The 15354-nt window shown below is 60.6% G+C and overlaps 2 protein-coding genes across 2 annotated transcripts; one reads left to right on the top strand and one right to left on the bottom strand.

Annotated features, from left to right (window-relative positions):
• The first annotated feature begins 1257 nt into the window (after nt 1–1257).
• CDHR2 (cadherin related family member 2) lies at nt 1258–10557 on the top strand. Its single transcript, XM_059859995.1, has 31 exons — nt 1258–1316; nt 1673–1738; nt 1817–1956; nt 2185–2238; nt 2451–2540; nt 3125–3214; nt 3484–3606; nt 3689–3832; nt 3975–4050; nt 4242–4348; nt 4428–4658; nt 4746–4901; nt 5125–5292; nt 5544–5605; nt 5685–5925; nt 6035–6271; nt 6550–6619; nt 6707–7321; nt 7555–7626; nt 7901–7950; nt 8065–8216; nt 8412–8514; nt 8594–8682; nt 8883–8957; nt 9072–9149; nt 9229–9289; nt 9397–9521; nt 9681–9794; nt 9905–9982; nt 10086–10143; nt 10351–10557. Exons 1-31 carry the CDS (start codon nt 1271–1273, stop codon nt 10468–10470), a joined length of 3891 nt encoding a protein of 1296 aa, XP_059715978.1. The 5' UTR covers nt 1258–1270; the 3' UTR covers nt 10471–10557.
• A 1093-nt stretch (nt 10558–11650) lies between these two features.
• Nucleotides 11651–15354, bottom strand: GPRIN1 (G protein regulated inducer of neurite outgrowth 1). The gene is made up of 3 exons (XM_059860321.1): nt 15271–15354; nt 14234–14327; nt 11651–14030 (listed from the first exon to the last, which is right to left on the bottom strand). Exon 3 carries the CDS (start codon nt 13988–13990, stop codon nt 12599–12601), a length of 1392 nt encoding a protein of 463 aa, XP_059716304.1. The 5' UTR covers nt 13991–14030; nt 14234–14327; nt 15271–15354; the 3' UTR covers nt 11651–12598.

Below are 15354 nucleotides of genomic sequence, written 5' to 3'. Positions count from 1 at the left end.
TGGAGCAGCCTTTGCAGGAGCTGGGGTGGTCCTTGACCAGCTCAGGAGAGGTTTGCTAAAGGGTGGTCACAGTCTGTCCCCTGTAGCCCCTTCTCTGGGGGTTCTCTGACCCAGGTGTAGGGTGAGATGGGAACCTCAGAGCAGGCTGAGTGTCTGGAGAGACTCCAGAGTTTCTCCAGTATCCAGGCCCTGTGTGCTCCCCAGGGAATAGGGACACGGATGCAGGGGTCCAACAGGCTGGCCATGCCCCCCCACTGCCACCTCCCAGCCCTCTTCTGCCTGAGCAGAGCTGGACAATCCACCCTTGTCCCTCGCTGGTCTGAAGTAGGTCAGGGAGGCTGGGCCAAGCTCCTGGGGAGGGGAGTGGGTGGCAGGGGGTGCAGAGGGCCCCAGGCAACCGCCCCAGTGGCCACACCACAAGGCTGGTGCCCACCCCTTGTCCTGGTAGGACCCCAGTGTTCCCAGCCCAGGGGATGCAGGACATTTCCCTAGCCCCCCCCTTGGTCTCCTGGGGTCGTTTGGGATCCCTCTGCATCCCTGCAGGCTCCACACCCCTTCTGGGAGCTGGGGGTCCCATGGATGTAGGTTGGGGTGGCTGAATCCTGAGGGACAGCACCAGCATGGAGAGCTGGGGACTTGGTTTTGGGGAGTGAGCCTGGAGCTGAGCTGGGTGGGTGCTGTGGGATGAGAACAAGGAATACGGAAGACGGGAGAGGGATTTCTCACCCCTTAATTGCAGTTAATGATTGATGAACATGTTTACTGCAGGAGGCAAAGGTCTGGCGGTGTCAAGATGAGAGTGCAGAGGCAGCATCCCCAGGGACACAGCCACAGGTAAGGGATGTCAGCCCCTATCCCGGCCCCCACGGGCACCGTGCTGCATGGGGGGGAGGTGGGAGTGTCTGTCAGCTGTGGAGCTGCCCACAGACCCTGGCACAAGGAGGGAGACACCGTGGTCATGCCATGGGTTACTCTTGGACTCCAAGCACTGCTTGGAGAGGCCCTGTGAGGCACAAGCAGTGGAGCCTCCAGCCATGCCCAGGACAGGCTCCTGGGGTCCCCCAGGCACACCTACAGCCTCCTCTACCTGGTGTGCAGTGAGGAGCCTGGTGTTTGCTCACCAGCCCAGCTCAGCGGAGGGGACTGTCCCCATCAGCACCTCTCCTGCCCTGGCGGCTGCTGTGGCTGCCCTCCAGGAGGGATTTGGGGGGCAGGCCACAGTCTCTCAGGTGCTTGTTCCCTGGTGTCTGCCCACAGGCATCCTGGAAGGATGGCATGGCATTCCTTGGTGCTGCTCCCCTTCCTCCTGGCAACAGGTAAGGACTCCTTTTGGCATCTGGCATGGGTGGGTGGGAGGTGTTGGAGCTGCTTTCAACCCCCAATACTCTTTCTCCATTCCCTGGGGCAAGCTGCAACCCCAAAACTGCTGCCTGCCCTACTGGAGATCCAGGGCAGGGCGGGGCTGGACAGCAGGGAAAGCGTGGGGGCTGCAGCTGGAAGAGAAGCACAGTCTGGAGATGTGGGATGAGCACAGGGGCACAAGGGCTGGGGGTTCCCCTGCCTGCCATGGAGACCCAAACCACAGCTGGGAGCCTGGGCTGGAGCTGAGGAGGTGCTGCCAGACGTGGGTCTGCCCAGCACAGTGATGGTGCTCAGCTCCTCTTCCCTCTAGTTTCAGGAAACACAGTCCCCATCCTCAACTCGACCATCTTCTACGTGCCTGAGGACCTGCAGCTGGGTGAGTAGGGCGGTCTCAAGAAGGGTCTGGGGTGTCAGAGGAGTGACTGGGGGGTTCTGACACTGCCTGTGCCCCCAGGCCAGTTTGCTTTCCAGCTGGAGGCTTATGACCTAGACAATGACCCTCTCACCTACCAAATCGAAGGGGCAGACGCCTTCTACTTCACTGTTGACTCCCAATCAGGCAGAGTGACACTGAGAAACTCCCTGGACCGTGAGGTGAGGGCAGAGGATGGGGTCAGATATCCCTGCCTGAGTGGGAATCTGGGGGTTTGGGGATGGAGGGCAGAGCCTGTGGGTCATTTCCTGGCCCCAGAACCCAGCTCCTGGAAGGAAAGTTGTCCTCACAGAAGCTGGGGCTCAGCCGTACACAGAGGTTGGGGCTCAGCCATCCAAGGATTGAGCTTCACCTTGGCCCTGACCAAGTCCTGCCTTGTGTCCCCTCAGCTCCAGGCCAGGCTCACCATCACTGCCAGAGTGTGGGATGGTGTGAATAATGAGGTGAGTGCTGGGGCAAGGGCTGGGTGGCTGCAGGGGGAAGGGAGCCCCCATGGACAAGTCCATGGACAAGGCTCAGTGGGAAGGCAGTTGGAAGCTGGTGGGTGATGCTGGCTGGCTAGCCAGGGTGGGCATGGGGTGCCAGAACTTCACCCAGCTCTGCTGGCCACCATCTCCCACAACCACATCCTTGTGCCCTCTCTGACACTTGGCAGGTTTCCAGAAAAGTTACCATCATTGTGGAGGACCGCAATGACAACGCCCCTGTGTTCCAACACCTGCCATATAATGCTGTCATCCCCGAGGTACCTTTCTGGGACCTCCCAGCTCCCATGGGCAGCAGGGCAGGGGTGCTGGGTGGCTCCTGTGGCATGGGTGTGCCAGCAGTGGGACAAAACAGGCTGGGAACAGTGTGAGCCCACACCTGGGTGTGTGGTGACAGTGTGTCTGGGCGTGGAGTTGTCCATGGTGCAGCCAGCACCTGGGAGCACTCTGTGACCAGGGCAATTCCCAATGGGAGCCTCTGCGTCACCCTGAGACGACTGGGACTCTGCCCTTGCAATGAACTCAGGGTGTGCCCAAGCTACCTGTCAGCCCAGGACACCGTGACACTGGATCAAGGTGTAGATGGGGCGTGGGGCTGGGTCTGACCCCCATCCAGCAGCTCCAGGGCTGGGGTGTAGCCTCTGTTCCCAAGAGGCTGAGGGAGGGTGGGGAGGTTCCAGCCTCTGCCCAGCCTGAGCGAGGGCAGCAGCTCATCCCTGAGTGTCCCATGGCACTGGGTAGTACCCGCAGCCCTGCAGGGCCAGAATATGCCAGGGCAGGGCTGGCAGGGTCCAGGCCCAGCATCACCCCCCTGCTCTGTCACCACCATCCCTTGTGTGCCCAGAACACGACTGTGCACAGCATCATCTACACCGTGTTTGCCAACGACAGCGACACTGGGAACGCCTCCAGAGTCAGCTACAGCATCCAGGAGGTGAGCACAGGGCACTGTGGAGTGGGTCAAACCCCACCCCCGGGCCACCCCTGTACTGCTGAGGTGCTGGGTGATATGGCCAGGGCAGGCTCAAATCTCTGGGGATGCAGAGAGGTGTTGGGCAATGGGTGGAAGGTGCTTTCAGTTTCAGGCCGGGGATGAGCCAGGTGGCTTGGGATCCCAATGGGCCAGGCCTGGCAGAAGGATGGGGATAGAGCCCCCATCTCTGCTCCCTGCCTTGGTGACACAGGCTGATGTCCCCTCCTCAGGTGATCCCAGACAACATGAACAACCTCCAGCTCTTCTACATCCTGACCAATGGGAGTCTGGTTCTCAATGGTTCCCTGGACTATGCCAAGAACACTTTCTACCAGATCAAGATCCTCGCGCAGGTGGGGACCATCCAGGCTGGGGGTGCAGGGCTGCCAGGTAAGAGGGCTGTGTGACTGACAGGTGCTCTGCTCTGCTCCTCAGGATGGAGGAGGATGGCTGCACAACGAATGGATCATCCAGAAAAGCTCTACTTACCTGTCCCTGACCATTACAGACGTGCCCAACCTGGACCCACGGTTCCTCAATGAGCCCTACTCAGGCTCTGTGCCTGAGAACTGTGACCTGGTCAGGAGCCTGCCTGCCCCAGTGTCATGTCCCTGCCCTTGGCCCTCCCAGGGGGCTCTTATGCCCTGAAATGTCTGGGCCACCAGGCCTGTGGGCAGCTGGAGATGTCACAGGTCCTTCCCTGATGGCCATGTCCCCACAGGGCACCATTGTGCTGACTGTCACTGCCGTGGACCAAGACACAGGGGTGAATGATAACATCTCCTACATCATCACCAGTGAGTGATGGGGCAGAATGGGTCAGGCAGGGGAGTACACAGTGGGATGAGCAGGAGGGGTGGTCAGGCAGCAAGGGGTATCCTGGAAACTGGTTCTGGGCACCCAGGCTCTGCCAGTCTGACCTGCTGGCAGAGAGAGGGCCTGTCTTTCCCAGTGGCTACCACTGGTTCCTGCTGTCCCCTTGTCCTAGATGCCAATGTTCCTTTTGTTATCAACAATACAACGGGCACCATCACTGTGAGTGAGCCCCTGGACCGTGAGCAGCTGCCAAGTGATGAAGTGCTGCTGAACGTCACGGTGCGTAGGAGATAGCAAGGGGAACCCCATCCTCTTCCTCTCCCTGGGCCCCTCCAACCTGCTCTCTCCTCCTCCCCAGGCACGTGAAGAGCACCCAGATATCTATGGCAAGAAGGCCCAGACCAGCACCCTGGTGACAATCCTGGTGACTGATGTCAATGACAACAAGCCCCAGTTCTACAACTGCTCCCTGTCCAGCTGCAACTTCTCCGCCAGTGCTCAGAACAACTTCACAGGCAACATCATAGAGCACTCCTCCACCAGACTGCCTGTGTCCAACCTCAACATCGTTGCCTATGACCCAGATAAGGTAGGAGCCTGTCCATGGTGCTGGGTTGTGGTGCCGGTGCCTGTCCTTGCTGCACCACTCACTCTGGCTCTTGTCCCTCCCTGACAGGGCATCAACAGCAACTTTGAGCTGAGCCTGCAAGGTCCAAATGCCAACGCCTTCACTGTGTTCCCCACAATGATTGCAGGCGCAGGGGAAGTCCAGATCCTGGTGCAAAACTCATCCTTGGTGGACTACGAGATAAGCCATGTCATGGTGGTGCAGGTGTGACTTGTAGGGCTGGCTTGCTCTGTGGAGGCAGTTCCTGCTCCCTGCCTGCATTGGGGCACAGTGGGGACACGGCTCTTCCCTTGCAAGCTCAGGAGTAAAGCAGAACAGGGCTCTGCCCTGGCAGTTTGTTTGGTGCAGGGGAGCTGGGCTGGAGTGTGACAGGTCTCTCTAATGTTTGGGGGCTCATGTGAGACACAGTCCCTTTTCAATCCTGCAGATCGTTGCTAATGACACGGGGAACCCTACAGACTGCTGCTCCACAGCCACCGTGACCATTGACCTCATCGACAGCAATGACCACATCCCTGAGTTCCCCCAGAGCACCTACAACCTGTCTGTGATGGAGAACAGCCCGGATGGCACCGTCATCTCCCCAAACATCACGGTCAGGCACTGAGCAGGGAGTGGGCACACCTAATATCCCCAAGAAGGGCACTAGGCACACCTAGCACTTCTAGTACAGATTGTGCTGAGGGCACTGATCTCTTCATACACACAGGAAGTACTCAAGGGTGGGACCCCTTTCCTATCAGCACTACATTTTTGGGGTGCTCACTGCCACCAGCCACTGCCCCAGACTCATCACTGCTCTGAGGGCTGAAACAGATTGACCAGATGGTTCCTTCTGTCTTTCAGGCCTATGATCCAGACAGTGGTGTCCTGGGCCAGATCACCTACCAGCTGTTCCCAGAGAACATGTACGTAAGGGCACAGCCAGCCACGACCAGGGCATCATCCTGGAGAGTGGCTCCACTGAAGGCTCTGTGTATGCCACAGCCGTAATGTCTTCACGGTGAACGCCACAACCGGGGCACTGCTGGTGCACAACGGGAGCTTGCTGGACCGGGAGACTCGCTCCATCTACTACGCCAACCTCCAGGCCAAGGATGGGGGCGGCCTGGTGGGCACCACGGTGCTGGAGATCACCGTGCTGGATGCCAATGACATGGTGCCCGTTGTCATTGGCTCCTACTTCATCTCGGTGGAAGAGGGGCAGAATGTTAGTACACAGATCCAGGTATGAGCCAGCAGAAGTGAGGGGGTTGACAGGGCTGTCAGAGGGGAGGGACTGTCCCCGAGGTGCCCGAGGTGCCCGACAGCCCTGTTCCAAACGCTGACCTTTTCAGGCCATCGACAATGACATGCCTGACAGCCTCAACAGCAAATTGGGCTTCATGATCCTGCCAGGACTGTTCAGCAACAACTTTACCATCAATGCAGACACAGGTGAGATGCACAGCACGGAGCCACTGGACCGCGAAGCCTTGGAAGATGAGCATGGACAGATGGTGGTGACAGTGATGGTGTATGACCACGGCGAGCCACCACTGAACACCACGGTGAACGTCACCATCACCGTGGGGGTGAGCCCTGGGCACAAGCAGGGACATGCTGGGGCAGGCTGGGGTTTGGAACTGGGACGGATGGGCAGGGTGGGGCTGTGTAATCCTTGGCTGTGGCAGAGGTGCCATGTCTCCAGGCTTTCTGTGGGGGCAGAGTGAATAGTTGATGCAGGGAGGCAGGAGAGGGCTTGTGTAGCTCCTGCCTGTGGGCAGACAGGTGCCCACACTCCTGTCCCCAGCTGGCTGTGGGGAATCCTGTTTCCTGGAAGGGCTACAGCCATGGGCTTTGTCTTCTGCAGGACCTGAATGACAACATTCCCGTGTTCCTCAACCAGTCCTATGAGTTCTCAGTCTTTGAAGACTCTCCAGGTAGAAGTTGCATGGCCAGGTTTGTGGGACCCGCAATGGCCCTGAGTCAGTGCCCACTGCCCACTCAGTGTCTGTCTCCACCTGCAGGGTCCTTTGTGGGTGATGTGAATGCCACAGATGCCGACCGGACGGAGATCAATTCCCGCATTTCATTCCGACTTGAAAGAGGCAGTGGCTCCAGCAACTTCTTAATCCGCTCAACCCGCCTGGGGCCAGGGAACTACAGTGGGCAGCTGTTCGTAGACTCTGAGATGTCCCTGGACTACGACACACTGCAGCAGAAGTTCTTCACCCTGACAGTGCTAGCAGAGAACACGGCTGCAGACAATGCAGGGGACAAGGCCAACGTCTCAGTGACAGTCCACATCCTAGATGTCAATGATGAGTCCCCTACCATCCTGCCAGACTCGCTGCAGGATGTGTCGGTGGCTGAGAACGGGACACAGCAGGGCCTGATCTGCACTCTGAATGCCTTCGACCCTGACACCAACCACTCGCTGGTCTTTGAGGAGCTGGCGGTCGCCTGCTTCAAGGGGGACAGCAGTGCTGGGGACGTGTGCTGGGACTGGTTTGTGCTGGCACCCAATGGCTCAGTGCTGGTGAACAGCTCAGACATCGACTACGAGGTGTGTGACAGGGTCCTGCTCACGCTGAGGGTGGAGGACCTCTACACTGAGAAAGGAAACCGTTACAGCCAGAACGGTACGGCCCCACTGCCCCCTCCTTCCCCACCACTGGGCATGGCAGGTGCTGGGACTGCCTCTCCCACCTTCCACAAGAAGCTGTGAGCTGCGTGGTTTGGCTACAGAGGGAGGGTGTCCCCAGTTCTTTTGACCTGAGCCTTTTGGGAGGACAGAGCTCCCACAGGAAGCAGAGGATGGTGCTGCAGCACTGCACTGTTGGTGATCAGAGCTCTGCTTTTGGGACATTTGCAGAAACCCTGAGGATCATCATTACTGATGTGAATGACAACGCACCGGTCTTTGAGGCCATCTCAGAGACTTTTGGTGAGCAGTTGGGGTTGGCATATCACGTGGGCTCCTCACTGCACCCACACATGCCCTGCCACATTCACCAGCAGTGAGGATCTTCCCCAAGCATGGGGCAGGGCTGAGCAGTGCAGGGGCCAGGCTGGGGTTACTCAGTGCTTTCCATGAAGGCTGTGGGGCCAAGGGGCAGCAGTGGGTGCTTGGAACCCTGGGGCTGTGTGGGTGTGGGGTCTGCAGCAAGTCTGGCTGCTCACCAGCATGACTGCACCATCCATCTGTCTGTTCCTGGCAGTGGTTGTCCCCGAAATCTCTCCTGTGGAACTGCAAGTGGCTACTGTGAAGGTGAGGAGCTGCCTACCTGTATCTGTCAGTCCATGGAGCCTTGTTCACTTGTCCCCACCGTGGGCAGGCAGGAGCCATTCTCACCCATGCTCCTGCCATGCTCTATCCCTGCAGGCCACAGATGCTGACTCAGGGCTGGGAGGAATCATCACCTTCTCCATCGTCAGTGTGGTGCTTGTGGAGGACAGCGGGGTCAGCCGGCCCTTCGAGAACCTCTTTGGGATTTCCACAACTCCTGACAAGGGCGTCTACATCGGGAGTATCCGGTGAGGCTGTGGGGCTGGGCTGGGGTGGGGTGAGAGGGATGCAGCTCAGCTCCTGCCTGCTGCAGGGTCTGTACAGGCTGGAAAGGGGACAAAGCCTTTCTGGAGTCCTAGGCATGGAGGTAGGATGGAGCTTGAGGGATGGCAGGGGACATGCTGTGCAGTGCAGTGGGATCACTGGTGTCCCTGTCCTCACAGAGTTGCCAGCAACCTTGATGAATCTCTGAAGGGGCAGTACAAGGTGACGGTGGAGGCTGAGGATGGTGAGGAACCGGTGCACAGAGCACAGACCGAGCTGAGTGTGAGTGTCACCCCCAACCTCTGTCCCAGGACACCACCCACCCAGCCCAGCTCTGCTCACCCCTGGTTCCCACACACAGATCTTCACGGTGGATCAGAGCTACCGCATTCGGCTCCTGTTCGTGACAACTGTGGAAGAAGTCCAGAGTAACTCCGAAAATATTAAATTGTAAGGGGTGCTGGGCCGGGGCTGGGGGTGCACGGATGGACCCACCAACTGTGTCTCTCAGCTTCATGGACTGTGAACAGGGTGGGCCAGGCAGGTCCTCACCAGAGGAGGGGGCTTCAGGGGGTCAGTCTGCTTCCTGTGCCCATGACCAGAACAGCAGGATGTCCAGCCCAGCTTGCCGCCCTCTCTCTTGCTCTTAGGGCCCTGACCACAGTGACCAAGGCAGCAGTCTACGTGGTGGCCATCCGAAGCGTGGAGGACACCCGTGACACCCAGTGAGTGGTGGTGGGGAAGGGGACATGGTGGGGGCATCAGGGGGGTCACCCTGGGGCAGGGCACCATGCCCGGCACCCCAGCACCACACTCCCCCCATCTCTGTGATTCTGCAGCGTGGATGCCAAGTCAGTGATGGAGGCCTACTTCGTGTACAGCAATGGCACAGCCCTGGATGTCAATGACCTGAGCATGTGAGTGCTGGGGTTGTGCATGAGCACTGCCACGTGCTGGAACCAGCCCAGCTGCTCACACCTCTGCTTCCCTTGGCAGACTCATACAGTCCGATCCAGTGGGCTTGGCTGAGCTGGTGAAACTGGGCCTGGCTGTCATTGTGAGTATAGCCAGGCAAAGGGCAGGGGGAGAGGGCAGCAACCCCTTTGGGGCTCGCCAAGGGGTTCCCCTGGCTGGAACTGTGTCTTCACCCCTGCTCTGTGCCAGGGCCCCGGGGAGGTGACAAAGCCCACCAGGGAGGTGGAGCTGATTGGCATTATCGCAGGATTGGCAGCATTCCTGCTCATCTTCATACTCATCATGACCCTGGTCTTGGTACTCACCACCAGGAGGTACTTCACTGCCTGCACCCCCTCCTACCACCCTCCACTACCCCTTCCTCACCAGCACCCCCAGACCCATCCCCGTCCTCCAACCCGCTTCTGCCCACCCCATCCCACAGCCCAGCTCCTCCCTGCCCCTCTCATCCTCCCCATCCCTGGGCTTTGCAGCTACAAGAGGAAGTTGAATGCCATGAAGGCTCTGAAGGTGGCCACAACATTCAACCCTGCAACAGTACAGCAGGGAGCCGGCATCCCTGGGACCAACCAGTACAACGCTGAGGGGTGAGTGAGGGACTCCCTGCAGCAGGTGGGGAGAGACCAGGCTTGTCCCCACATTCAGGGGCTGCAGTGCCCCAAGGGGCAGCACTTACCTGCCACCCATCCCTGACCAGGGCCAACCCCATGCTGAACCACCCGCTGGATCCCTCCCACGACCTGGGTTTCCACGAGGACTCCATCTCTGTGACCAGGTGAGCTCTGTGGGCAGGTTCCAAAGGCCACAGGCTGTAACCTCATACCTCACTTCTCCAGTGCCTGGGTCCTTCTTTACCTCCCACCCTCCATTCTCCACAGCATGAATTCCCTGGATGAAAATACAGTAAATGCACCAGCAGATGACTTTGAGGTCGAGGTAAGTGTGCAAAGAGCTGCCAGTGCTTGGCAGCTGGGAGTCCTGACAGAGCACTCTGCACCTTCTTCTCTCTGCTGTGGTCCCCAGCACCTCATGGACTCTTTGTGTCCTTTACTCTGCACCCCTCAACAGAGGAGAAAGGAAGGACAGTTGTCCCTGCCTTACATCTCTGTCCCCATCCCTTCTGACCACACTCTCCTCCTGCAGCAGGTCAAAATGCGGCCAACAGACCCCACTGACAAGGAGGTGCTGGTGGCTGCCCTGAACCTGAAGGAGCCCACCAAAACAGCATACCTCAACACCACCTTCACCACCACGGACTTGTGAGTGGGCTCACAGGGTGCAGCAGGGCCAGAGCAGGACTCAGGCAGCAGCTTCAGTGTTGATATGTTCAGTGTCTAGCAATAAAACTGTTCCACGGGGGTTACAGTGTCCTGTGGTCATCAGCCCATCTGCCTGGGGGGCTCAGTCATCTTGGAGTCATCTCTCCCAGCATGAAGTGCTGGTTTTGGGCCAGCTGGTGCCAGAGGGGAGGTGCCACTGTTGGGCTCAGCTGGGCTTCTTGTCCCCAGGACCCTCTCTGCCCCGGGGGAGGGAGGTGCAGGCAGCCCCCAAAGAGGTTTGTGCAAGGTTTTATTACCCAACATCCACACTGACAGACTGATCCTCCCGCCCTTCCTCCCCCCGCCCCACCCCCAAAAGAAATGAAGAGAAAGAAAATAGGTGATGAAGCTGCAGTGCTGGTGTGCCACAGTTTGGCAGTGCAGGGCTGGAGGTGAGCACAGCTTGGGGCAGGGTGGCAAGGGGATGCCCCAGGGCTCCTGGTCTCCCTGGCATGGCCGCGGCACCGGTCCCACAGCCCAAGGCACTGAGCAGAGCCAGGTCCCAGCGAGTTCCACGGCACTGAGTGGGCACTTGCCACAGCCCTGGCTGCCAGCTGGCACTTCAGCAAGCCCTTTGCAGCCCCACAGGAACAAAACAAGCCCAGGATGTACAGTGGGTTTAGGTTGGCAAGAGTTTACCTTAATAAGGGAAAACAGCTGCAGAGGTGACTCTGGCACCTTGAGCCCTCCTGCACTTCTGCCCAGAGGGGATGGTGCAGCTCTCCAAGCACCCCTTGTCTGCAGCCTCCTGCCCATCAGATGCTGGACATGGCCTGGACCCCCCTTGCTGTGGCACTGTGGGGCTGGTCCTCTGTATGGGGCCAGGCTGGGGGGCCAAGATCCACACCTTGGCAGGACCGTGAGGTGCTGCCAGCCACAGGGATGTTAGCCTGACCACAGGGATATTCACCCCCCTGCAGACTGACCCTTCACTCCCAATGCTCTTCAGCCTAGCAGAGCACAGGCAACATAGGAAAAGTGTTTGAAAAGATGGTCTCAGCCCCACAGGCCACCGCAGGGGAGGTGGCTCCAGGCAGGCAGGACGCTCATGGCTCAAAGTGTCTCTTAAAAAGCTCCAAAAATGCAAACACAGTTCAATAAAAGCTCCCCTCCCCCCCACCCTGTAAAACCCCGGCTGTAAAAAGTGGCAGCGTTTTGCAGTCGTCGTGTCCCCAGCTGCCATCGGAGAGGAGAAGCCAGCAAGCCCAGCAGGACACATGCCCACGTCCCCAGCACATGGGGCCTTCCCAGCACCACTGGGGCAGCTGGACAGGCCCGGAAGCAGGGCAGGCCTCATGTCCACCACCAGCCGTGGCAAGGATGTGCTGCTTCCAGGCAGGTGGAGCTGGGGGCCATGGGGACAGACTCCCCAAGCACCTCCAGCCATGGTGATAGGGATGAGCAGCTCTCCATCACACACATGGTTGGCCCCTGTCTCTCTCTCATTTGAGATCTGTCCAGGTGCTCTGTGTAGCCACATCCTCCCAGCTCCAGGGCACCCACAACATGGCAGTGGAGCAGAGAGAACAGGGAAGTTGGGGGATTGGTGCTTGCCATGGGTGGCTGTGGGGACCCACTGATGCACAGCCACGGGCTTGCTGGAGTGCGGCCAAGCCCTGGACAGGCAAAGCAATGGCAGGGCGACGCACCAGTGTCTCGCCAGCATGGGAAGTGATGCTGCTGCTCGGGGTGCCAGAGCTCAGGGCAGCCAGCAGCACGCACACTGAGCCATCTTCAGACCCGTGCCACGGGCAGGAGACACACAGGAGCAGCTGCCTTCATCTGGAAGGAGCCACGTGCTTCCTCGTGCTGAAAAAAGCCACCAAGCACAAAGACAGGGCACCAGTCTCATGTCCCAGGGCACCTCCATGGGGCTACACTCATGGGGGAACCCCAGGCTGACAGGGAGGACCCCAGCAAAGGAGATACCTTGTCCCAGTGTGCAGTGCTCCATCACCACCACAGCCCTGCACACTGGCACCGGGTGTCTCAGGATGCCAGGGCAGTGACCCATCCCCACTTTCTGCGGAGAAGCCCCGAGGCACCCCCACCCTGCCAGCATAGGCAGCAGCTCACTCCATGGCAGGGCCGGCACGGGAGCAGCACCGGGGCCGCCGGACACTCTGCAGCAGAGCCCGAAAGACACTGGGCTGCCTCTTGGCCTCGCCCTTGCGGGGCCCGCCCTTGACGGAGCCAGTGCGGGTGGCTTGCGGGGTCACCACCCCCTGCCGCCCGTGTTCCTCAATCTGCTTCTCCAGGTGCTTTTGGATGGCCATACCCAGGACCTCCACCTCCATGGAGGCCCCATATACCTCCCACGTCATCCCCTTCTCATCCCAGCTCACCTCCCGGATGGGCTCCGGAGGCTCCTCCTCCACCACCTCCGGCACCGTCCCCTTCACCTGCACCTCAGGGTACGAGGTCTGCGGGGACTTGGCCACCGGCGTCATCGGCCCCGTGGCCACTGAGCGGGTCTCCACAGGCATGGACACCTGCATCTCCGCATCCTTCTTGGAGGGCTCGAGGCGTGGGGTTGCAGAGGCTGCCTCTCTCTTGGGGAAGGTGAAGGCAGCAGCCCCACATGGGGGACTCATGGGGCTTAAGGCCACCGACACCAAGGACACACGGTTGTCCACTTGCGTCCCCATGTCTTGTGTCCCAGTGTCCTGGGGTGGGGTCACTTCAAAGGAGTAGGATTCACAGAGCTGCTTGGCTGTTTGGGGCTGCTGGCTGCTCCCAGCACCCACATCCCGGACTGAGCTCCCCTCAGCTTTGCCCTGGCCCAGAGCAGTGGAGCTTGGTCCTGCCTCACTTTGACCCCCAATCCCCACAGTGCTGGTGCTGGGGGAGTCTGCTTTGCATCCCTGGGGGTGCTTGGGAGCCTCACTGCTCTTTGTCTGGGGAGCAGCACCCAGGGATGTCCCTTTGCTGTCCTGGGGTTGCTCCTGGCTTGGAAGTTCAGCTGTCCCAGTGCTTGCAGAGGACTCCATGAATGCCACATGTTTGGCAAGAGCTGGCATGTTCCCCATGTCCTTGCTGGTTGCCTGGAGGCAGGGATCAGAAACAGGGGAAGTGGGGGCTGCTGCATCCTCCTTCTGGGTGTTGGGGACCCCCATTCCTGTGGGACCACAGGCAGAGGCAGCACCACTTGGTCCTCCGCAGCTCCCTTTTGCTGCTGCCACACTCTGCTCTGTGCTGGTGTCCTGGAGAAGTGTGCCAGGAGCTGGTCCTGCTGGTGATGGCACCTTCTTCTCTGCCACTGAGTTGGCCTTGGTGCCCTGAGACTCTGCCTCAGCCACACAGCAGGTCCTCATGGCACGGGCTCCCGCAGCACAGCCAGAGCCGGGCAGGCACTCGCCTGCCACGGGGCAGCCAGGGGAGCTGGCACTGGGCTCGCAGGCGTCCTCAGCCCCAGCCTGGCAGCTCAGCACCTGCAGCCCCTCGGGCTCCTTAGCGCTGCCCATGCCCAGGGAAGGCTTCTCCCATGCTACTCCCGCCACGGGTCTGCAAGAGAGAGGATGGGGCAGTGAGGAGCGAGCAGCACACAGACCCCCATTAGACCTCAGCTGCGGAACTGTTTTTCTCCATGCCACCCCTGACAACGGGCTGGGTGGCCACCTGGAGCACTCGCTGTCCCTGGCACAGCCTGTGTGGTGGCACACGGTGCCCAGGCACATGGGGAGGGAGGAGCAGTGTCGGCTGCCTACCGTAAAAGTCAGCCTTCTCCCAGTGCAGCAGGACCGGGAGCGGGATCCAGGCGCTGCTGGGGCTGGTGGAGCGGGAGACGCGGTGCAGGCACTCCTGCAGAGAGAGTGTTAGCTGGAGAATGGTCCTGGGCACCAGGCTGAGAACCGGGGGGCTCAACAGCCCCCTCCTGTCAGTGGGAAGCAGGGCACAGTGAGGTGTGAGAGCAAGCTGGGCCTGGGGTCCAAGAGAGGCTGCAGAGAAGGGCAGGAGCACAGGGCAGCCTAAGCCCTTCCCTCTCCACCTGAGGGGAACACGGTCCAGAGTCACCTGGCTGTCCCCAAACCCTTCCCAGCCCCATAGGGCAGAAGCACGGTAGGAAGCCCCAAACATTCCGGGGCTCTGGCAATGCCAGGGAGTCCCTGAAGAGCTGGGAACACATGCGTCCCGCAGGCCTGGGGCACTCCATGCCTCCGGACACGGCCACTCGTGGGTCCAAAAAAGGCAGAGCCGAGCGGACGCAGCTGGAGCCGAGCGAGTTCCCCCAAAGGGAGGCGACAGGAGCGGGGACCAGGCAGTCACCGACGTCCCCCAGCAGGGCTGAGCCCGGAGGCGATGATCCTCGCCCCGTCTGTAGGTTCCCACGGAGCACCCCGATCCCCGGAGGGCCACGCCGCCCGGCACCCCGACCTGCCCCGACAGCATCCCGATCCCGCGGGATCAGTACCGTGCCCGGTACCGATGCACCGCGAAGGAGCTGCGAGCCCCGGCACACGCGTGTGCACACGCACGGGCACGCACACGCCAGCACATGGCCACGGGCACACCCGCACGCACGGACACGCGTGTGCACGCCCCGGCCCCTCTTCCCCGGCCGAGCCCCGGACAAAGCCGGCCCCGCGGCAGCCCCGGCCGGGGGAGGCCGACCCGCCCCCGCCGCCCGTCCCGGGGCTGCATACCACCCCCAAACACTCCCCCCCCCCCCGGGGGTGCCGGTACGGGGCGAGCGACGGCAACGCCCGGCCCGGTCCCGCCACGTGCGCCCCGGGGCCGCCGGTACCTGGGGCGGATCCTCCCGCCCGGTCCCGTCCTGTCCCGTCCCGTCCGGCCCCGTCCCGCTCGGCTCGGCTCGGCGCGGCGGCGG

The sequence above is a fragment of the Haemorhous mexicanus genome, chromosome 15 (assembly GCF_027477595.1).
Source record: "Haemorhous mexicanus isolate bHaeMex1 chromosome 15, bHaeMex1.pri, whole genome shotgun sequence".
Classification (NCBI taxonomy): Eukaryota; Metazoa; Chordata; class Aves; order Passeriformes; family Fringillidae; genus Haemorhous; species Haemorhous mexicanus.
This window is presented reverse-complemented; position numbering and strand designations above follow the sequence as displayed.